The 8744-nt window shown below is 55.6% G+C and overlaps 1 protein-coding gene across 3 annotated transcripts in view; it reads left to right on the forward strand.

The window, feature by feature from the left end:
* CEP104 (centrosomal protein 104) overlaps positions 1–5611 on the forward strand; it is a 54591-nt gene extending 48980 nt beyond the window's left edge. For 2 of the 3 annotated variants that reach the window (XM_081226080.1, XM_081226081.1), the window contains 4 exons: positions 47–185; positions 360–427; positions 2199–2289; positions 3202–5611. In XM_081226080.1, coding sequence (XP_081082206.1) covers positions 47–185; positions 360–427; positions 2199–2289; positions 3202–3317 — 414 coding nt within the window. In that variant the 3' untranslated portion in view covers positions 3318–5611. Of the gene's footprint in view, positions 1–46; positions 186–359; positions 428–2198; positions 2290–3201 lie in introns of those variants that run through there. The other variant, XM_081226082.1, reaches the window with a different exon arrangement.
* The last annotated feature ends 3133 nt before the right edge of the window (positions 5612–8744 follow it).

Consider the following 8744-nt stretch of genomic DNA (forward strand, 5'->3'; position numbering starts at 1 on the left):
GCCTCGGGGCGCTCAGCCATGTGACGTGTCCCGTCGTGGCTTCCAGGTGGTGGAGATTTCCAGCCTGACGGAGCACCTGCTGACGGAGTGTGACAAAAAGGACGGCTTTGGGGAGTGTTACCGCTGCAGCGAGGCCGTTTTAAAGGAAGAGCTGCCCAGACACATAAAAACGAGAGACTGCAACCGTGAGTGCCCCCGCGGCCTCCCGAGACCCTCGCGCCGTCCCCGGGAGGCCCGGCTAGGGGGCTCGGGGGGCAGGTCCCGCGTCTGCCGGTGCCCCTGCCCCCACCCCGTTCCTCTGCGCCCCCATTCACGCCCCACAGGAGTAACTAGATCTTGTCTCATTGAAACCGTTCCAGCTGCCAAAGCGGAGAAGCTGGCGAACCGGTGTCCTCTGTGCCACAAGAATTTCACCCCCGGAGAAGAGGTGAGGGGCTGACGTGGGGGCGACCTGGCCGCGTAGAGGGATGGCGGGCGGCGGGCGGAGGCTGACCCCCGGGGTGGGGTGAGGCTGTGTCTCAGGGTTCCTGCGCTCCCTGCCCGGCACGCCTGTGGCATCTCCCGGGAAGGGGGAGCGTCTCGGCTCTTTGGGATGGAAGCGCGAAGTGGTTTCACTTTTTCCAGGCTTGGCTTTCATCTCCACGTTGGGGCCTAAACTGGCCTCCTGGCCAGATTCTGTAACACTCTGGTCCCTTGTGATGCATAAAGCCGAGCCCCGTCCAAGTTGGAAATCCTACCTGGTGTCCGGTGCCCAGCGCTCTGCCTGCCCCCAGCGTGCGCCATGCAGGTGACACAGCGGCCTAGTTGGGGGGCGCCAGGGTCTCCCACCCTCTCCTCCACGCGCCCCGTCCTCTGGTGTCGGCCCGCTCGCTCTGGCTCACACGACGCCGGCGCTGCCCTGCATGCTGAGCTCCCGCGGGGCCCGGCAGGCCCAGCCTCTCCTGCCCTGAGCCCCTCAGCCGCGGCCACCTGCGGTCCACCCACTGCATCCACTGCGGGGTCCCTTGTCCCAGCCCTTCGTGTCCCTCCCGGACCTCCCTCTGGAGACGGGAGGCAAGAGCGTCTCTGCTTCTCGGTCACGGGAGCTGCTGCACATGCTTGTGTCGCCAGCTGTTAACAAGTCAGCCTCATTGTTTCAGTCTGTGTTCAAGTCCCAGGGGTTTTCAAACTCAGGCTCTACAATTACATGAGATAATTAGACGGTTCCAAAGTCTCCCAAATGCGACTTACTCAGGGAAGACCCGACAGAAGCTGCTGTCCTGCCCACCACCCCTCCTCTCACAGAGCGAGGGGCTTTTTATGGTTGATCCATTTTAGTCTTAAATATGAACTGCTCTCACATGCCCCCACTTTTTCTCTCTCCCTGTGTATTTTTAGAATTTAGGAGCCTTTGAGCTTCTGTTGTCGTTGTCACCTTTACACTGTTTCTGTCGTACGTGATCAGCCCCTCCTTCTGGAGACCAGGCGGCTCCCTGCTCTGAGCAGCGCTGTCGTTGGCAGTGGCCCCTTCCCTTCATGCCCTCCCCGCAAGTCCCCCAGCGTCTGCCTTGAGGGGATGGCATCTGACTCACAGTCAACTGCAAAGAGGCATTAGCAGGCTTGTGCTGCTCTTCCTCTGTTTTCTCCATGTTTTCTTCACGTGTCACCACCCGCCGAGCAGCTTAAACACCCGTTATTCTACCACAGTTTCTGTGGGTCAGAAGTCCAGGCATGACCTGGCTGGGTCCTCTGCTTGCGGTCTCCCAGGGCTGCACTCGAGGTGTCAGCCGGGCTGCGCTCTCATCTGTGGCTCGGCAGGGAAAGGAGCCACTTCCTGGCCCATCGCGGGTGCTGGCAGAATTCTTTTCTTCGTCATTGTCGGACCGAGGGCCCTGCTTCCTTGCTGGCTGTCCAGCAGGGCCACCCTCAGCCCCTGCACCCTGTGCCCCTGGACCGTCGCACACTGCGCACCCTGCGGGACAGCGGTCTTGGCGTGTTTGCTCAGCGGTGATGAGAACTGGGAGAGGTGTGAAGTGCAGGCAGCATCTCAAGATACGTGGGTGCTCCGGCGGTGCACGCAGCACAGGGGGCTCCGAGGCGGGACACGCACAGAGCTCAGGACCCACGCCCGCAGCCGCAGCGCGTCGCCACCTCTGGCTCGGTCGTCTCAGTGGCCCCTCTGGTGGCCTGGTTCCCACTCCACCTGCCTCTCGTTTCAGGCATGGAAGGCCCACCTCATGGGCCCCGCGGGCTGCACAGTGAACCTGCGCCGGACACACGTGCTGCGCAAGGCGCCCACGCTGCCACCAGGTAAGCATCCGCCCCGGCCTCGGCCCTGTCCCTGGGTCCCGAACAAGCAGGGCGATCGTGTCGTCAGCACCAGCTCTGGCCGAAGCCCCTCCACATGGCCCTGCTTCCCCAGGCTCCGCGGTGGCACTCACAGAGTTGACAAACCAAACCGCGGGTGTTCGCAGGCGCACCCCGGGTCTCGGTGTCCCTCCACGCCGTGGGTACCAGTGTCCAGAAACAGGAGTTTCAGTAGGAGACCCATAGGTGGCGCCACTACCTGACTTCTGAATCCCAGTTTTGGCTGCTTTCTGTAGGATTTAGAATGCCTTACAGAAAAGTGTTATTTTTCATTAGAAAATTATTCTTGAACTTGGATACACGACTTTATTTTGGGGCCCTGCGATCAACGAGAAGATGAGGAAACGTGTCTCGTGCTCATTCAGCGCCAGGCACGGGCAGGGGCTGCGCCCCTCACACACGCACGCACACACGCGCGCGCACACGCGCGCACGCATACACGCACACGCACGTGTGTGAGGACCAGAGGTGCTGGGGGAGCCGCCCCGGCCTCCTAACCAGGTAATCGGCCCTGGTCACGTGGCTGCTGGTCTTTCATTTCGGGAACTAACTGTTTGAAACTAAAAATTAGGTGAGCGGCTCAGTTCTTTCCTCTGACCGTGCATCAGGCTCCTCCTCTGGCTCTTCCTTCTTCCTCTCCTGCCGTCGCATGTGCATCCTCGAGGGTGGCCCACCCAGCCCCCTCTCACATCTGCCAGTCCAGCCCGGCCACCTGTGGGCTGGGTGACAGGGAGCATCCCAGCCCCTCGTGCTCAGATCCTCCCTGTGTGTGGCAACCCCGGGCCACTCGTACTGTCACCGCGGCTTTGCACCCTGGCTCACGTTTGTCCCCCGTGCTCTGTGTGTCTACTGCAGGTAAAGGCCCAGCCGCAACCAAGTCAGGGACCTCGGGATCCAAGGTCGGAAGCAAGATCCCCACCCCCAAGGGGGGCCTGAGTAAAAGCTCCAGCAGGACGTACACAAAGCGGTGACACAACACCCCATCTGCTCCCTCGTTTCCAAAGGGACCGAGCAGCTTCCCCAGCCGTGGACGTGTTACCTCAAAGCATCTCTAGACGTGGCAACCCCCGCTCCGCCCCTGCTGCCCCCAGGCTCCTGGCTGCGCCCGTCCCGACCGTGGCCCCTGCGTCCGGAGTGAGGCCCTGATCTCCCCGTGGCTCCGGCTCGCAGGTCTCTGCCCTCCAGAGCCCGGGGTCCAAAAAAGGAGATGGCCCTGTTGGAGGAGCAGCACCGGGCAGCCCTTGCAGAGGGACTGGCTGAGCACAGCGCCCTCTCTCCGCAGCTGCTTGGAGTGGTTTCCATAAAGCCCTTGCTCCAAACCTGTTGCATGTGGGTCTCTCTCAGCCGTGGTGGAAGGTCTGCAGGGCTCGCCAGGCCGGGGGATGGGATGGGATGGGGGGGCCAGTCACCCTGTGCCCCTCCTCCCCAGGGTAGGGGGGCCGTTGGCCTGCAAAGCCTGCATGTCCACGGCAGCAAGAAGTAAGGTCGAGGTCAAGAAGTTAAGGTCCCAGCCCGGCCCCCTCGGCTCTCACCTGCCAGACGCTCGGAGCGCAGCCCACCTGACCCCCCCATCGGTGCCCACACCAGGCGGAGTGGAGGTTAATGCTGGCGGCTCCACGTCAGGCCCTTCCTCAGGGGGCTTCAAGTTCTTTACACGCGTCAAGCCCTAGAAAAATATGAGACGACATTCCCCGATGATCCTGTGCTCACTTGAGCAGGTGTGTCTGTCGAAATAGCCCTTTCCTAAACCCCTGGGGCAGGCAGAGCGACTCCCACTCTGTGTAACATTCAGAGGAGCCTCCGAGCCTCTGCTCAGCCCGTCATCCTGTCCCACTCAGATCCTGTCCCACTCAGATCCGCGTGGGAATTGCAACTGTATGTTCACTTTTCTGAAACACTTTGTATGATACTTTCAACACCAAAAACCGCTTAAAATGATGGAACCAAACCTCAGAATCCAGTCTCCTGACCAGCCGCCAACCAACCCTCCCAGCCCGTGGCAGTGGCTCACCTGGCTTCAGAGCCAGGTAGCTGTGGGGGAGCCAGTGTCCGTCCAGAATGTGCTTGGAAAGGCTGCCTTCTTGTCCACGCCTGTGGTCCCCAGGCACCCAGCCCACAAGAGACCGAAAGATGTCCCACCCCGCCCCACCTGGCCCCGTGCCCAGGGTGTGCTTTCCTCCTGAGCATGATACAGGCAGGCTTCCAGGATGACGGCTAGAAATGCATGGGATTGATGAAATTTGTACTACACCGTTAGTGTAAGAATATTTTTAATTCCCAACTGTGTAAAATAACAAAATATTTATTTAAAAACTAATAGCTATTTGAGCAGTGTGCTCCCTGGGTATGTTAGTGACCATGAATTTGTACCAGTCGATCAATTTCCATCTCATGTGGTTGACTCAAAATACTGAGCCGGAATAAGAGTGACCAAGAGAATTACCTTCAAAAATATACTCTATAAAAAAATGTAAAAGTATGGGGGGAGAAATAACATAAAACTTTACTAGAGAGAGCAGAGTACAGATGCCAAGATAATTATAAAGTGATCCTTCCTGGTTTCAAAAAGGTGTTGCCATGGTCTCTCACCCACGAGAGTGAAGTACAGATAGAACTCTTCTTTAAACAGAACGATGAGAAAAGTTAACCAAGAAAGTATTCTTTTCTCTCCAAAACTTTTAAGAAATATACAGTTAATGTTTTCTATGTATTGTAACATAAAGAAGATATTTGTAAAATTACTTAATTTTTAGTGATTGACAAACAAAATTGAGTGCATTTAAAACAGATCAGTCTTGCTGGTTACAGAAGAATCATGTGTTTCTGTTCAGATGATTCCTGGCAGTGATCAGTGGCAATTAAAATCTTTACAGAGTTATATACTACTAAGGAACCAAGAATGAAGGATAAAACACTAAGAAGGAAACTATAAGCTCCCTCGGCCATTCATAAGTATCGAAACCTGGAACAGTGCTTAACTGAAATTTCACTCATGAATATGTTGTGGATACTTAATATTTATTTCTATTACTTTCATATTTCAAAATATTCTAATTTAAAAGAATTGTATCTATAAATTTGGCATTGGAGTACAAGCGTAAATACTTTTAATGAAAATTTGCAACTTTTTAATGTTTTGACATAGTTTTCTATTTGTCTTTATTTCACGTACCAAAATTATAAAATAAGTAATATATTTTTGTTGTTTGAGGGCTTAGACGTTAATTCACCCTGAGTATATGAATATAATAAAAAGATTACTAAATGTTTTGTCACTTTTATTTTAAAATTATAATTAAAAAGCAATCAGGGCTTCCCTGGTGGCGCAGTGGTTGAGAGTCTGCCTGCCGATGCAGGGGACACGGGTTCGTGCCCCGGTCCGGGAGGATCCCACATGCCGTGGAGCGGCTGGGCCCGTGAGCCATGGCCGCTGAGCCTGCGCATCCGGAGCCTGTGCTCCGCAACGGGAGAGGCCACAGCAGTGAGAGGCCCACGTACCGCAAAAAAAAAAAAAAAAAAAAAAAGCAATCGGTAAGTTACATTTCCTTTCGTAAACATGCAGTTGTAGCTCAGCCCTGAAATGCCAGGGAATTGCTGAGATTTGCTTAGAAAGGGGCAGTGGGTATTAAGTTGCCAGGAGAGAGTGTGGTTTCTAAAATAAGTTATTTGTGGGTTTACTACTGAAGAAGCTAAACGATTTTAAGCTACATATAAATTAGAGAAAGTTCTTTACCAATTTTATCCCATGGAATGAGAATATTTTATAAATGCTCCAGTTGTGCCCATCAGAGGTTTATACTTTATAGTCTCTTCCTGTGTTTTTTATCCCTTTTGAAAGAGGGCATTTTTACCAGCCAACAAAGCTATTTTGCCTTTCAAATAAGTAAAAATACAGTATTTTCTCTGTTGATTTGTAGAGTGGTTTTAAGCTTTTATTACCTTTGATGGTTTTATAAGTTTCCATTTTGAAGTTATAGTTTTTTCCCTTATGTATACATATATATATATACACACACACATATATAAACTTAAAACTTAGCATTACAGTTTAAACAGCAAAATTACTTATCTTACTTTGTAGGTGGGGTGTGTGCGTGAGTGTGCGCTCTGGAGAACGTGGGAGCAAAGAGCTCGCTGTCCAAAGGGAAGAGTGTGATTCCACCTGCTAGTGTCAGACACCCCGAGAGATTTCAGTGCGCTACTTTCAACTAGGTGTTCGTTAGTGCCATTGCTTATTTGCTCTTAAAAACTAGCCCAGTGCTAAAGAAACAAGAGCCTGCTGGGGCAGCGTGTGCCCCGAATCCTCGGAGCGCTGGGGTCTCCGCCCAGCCTGCTGCCACCAGGGGCGGGAAAGCCCTGGGCAGGGGCTGAGCCCCCCAGGTCTGGGGTCGGGGGGTTGGGGCGGTGACCCCCGGAGCGGCTGCTGCAGGGCGGACGGGAGCAATTCAGTGGAGCGCCCCACGCCCCCACGTGCGTGCTCTGGAAGGGTCAGAGGACCTGCAGGGCAGCTGGTCCTACCCTCCACTGCGGGCAGGGAAACTGGCTCAGAGCCCAAGCCCTCACCACCGGAAGGCAGCGTGCCCAGATGTGAACCCTGTGCTCTGCGCCGCTGTCAACCCTGCGGTGAGGGTTGCTGGGAGCAGGTTCGGGGTACTGGAGGCAAGATCCGCTTGTCTCTGCCTCTGTTTCCCCCAACACCCCGGAATGGAGCTGAGGGGGAGGTGCTGAGCCTGGTTCCCAGCGGACGCCCTCTGTGCGCCTGCGCCCGAGCCCAGATTAGTTCCGCCCAGGCAGCCTCCACCCCTCCATCTCAGGCCGGGAAGGTGATCAGCCTGCAGGGGTGGGGGGAGACGGAAGGTGTGGCGCCGCCACCTGCCCGGCTGGCCTCAAAATCTCCCGAGCTTCCTTCTGGCCTCTGAGGTCCCCAGGGGTGCCTCCCGGGGTGGGGGGCGGGGAGCCAGCCGCAGGAGGAAGGACACCACCACCACCCTCCCCACCCCCAGTCTCTGAGCTCTCAAGTGCAGGGGAGGCGTGCGGCCCCTTCCCCATCAAGAGATGTCCCAGCAGGGAAAGCGGGGAAGAGAGTGAGGTCAGACTGAGCAGCAGGGTGGGTGTCCTTGTGAGCAGGCGTCCCGGGGCCTAGCTCGTCCCTAAAGCCCCCTTTCATGGCCCTCGTCCTGAAGGTTGAGGACTCCCCAGGAGTGTCCTAGCGCTGCCTCCACACCGGTCACCTGGCCACCCCTTCTTGGTGCCTCCCGGTGTCCCGGGACCAGTCCTGGCAATGGAGGGGAGCAGTGTCCTGCTGAAGGTGGGAGGCATTGCTGGAACCACTGCTAGGGTTCTAGATCGAGATCTCTCTCCCCCCACGGGGTAAGGAGACAACGCTTGGGAATGCTGTTTACCAAATCCAGGGATCCTAAATCAAATTACCCCGGAGGCTGGGACAGTCACTGCCAGGGGTCCAGGGCCTCCAGCTCCCAGCCTCAGCCGGTGGAGACATGGTCGGGGACCAGGGCGGGGACAGCGATGGGGACTGGGACTGGGGCAGGGAAGGGGATGGAGAGGGGGTCTGGATGGACCGGCTGCACCCTGCAGGCCGACCAAGCAGCTCGGCACAGCTGGAGAAGAGACAGCGGTGGCACTGGGGTCTGGCCGCACTGTCTGCAGTGTCAACCTCGGCTGTCTTCACAGACACCACACAGGCATGTATCCCTAGACAGAAGAATCGAGTTTGACATATCTTTAAGCCGTGCACGTGGAATCATACCGCGTGCATCCCTGTGTGATTTGCTTTCCTCCCTCCCCATCATGACCCTGACCGTCCGTCCTTCCTGCTGCTGCGTGCAGCTCAGACACGGTCCCCGTGTGGTCATCCACTTGAAGAAACGTCCCACAACTTATTTATCCATTCTCCTGTTGATGGTCATTGGTTGTTTCCAGTGTTGGCTACTGTAAAACTATTACTACTCTCATAGCCTGTCAAGATGATGTGTGTTAGCATGAGCTGCTGGACAGCAGCCCAGAAATCTACCACGAGAAACTAAGCAAGCAAGACAACACCCAGGTCCCAGGAACTGAAAGCCACTGATATCATGCATGTGTGTACAACCTTCCAAAAAATCACTGAGGAGACCCAGCAGCACACAGGGGGCAGCGGAAGCCGGCTCAGAAGGCAGAGGTGGAAGAAGTCCTAGGGGCCCATTCTCACCTCTCCCGGCCTTGCCTGGGGAAAGTCACTGCCTGCCCTTCACAGATGGAATTGGTCACAACAGCAACCGAGACAAAAATCTGTCTTTCCTGGGTGGGGTCATTGGGGCTGACGGGGGCGAAGTCAGGGCAGCACAAAGGCCCTGCTAGAAGTAAACATGGTACAGTCACAACGCACGTATAATGCCAGA

Source organism: Mesoplodon bidens (genome assembly GCF_964165515.1).
Source record: "Mesoplodon bidens genome assembly, chromosome: 2".
In the NCBI taxonomy this organism is placed as follows: Eukaryota; Metazoa; Chordata; class Mammalia; order Artiodactyla; family Ziphiidae; genus Mesoplodon; species Mesoplodon bidens.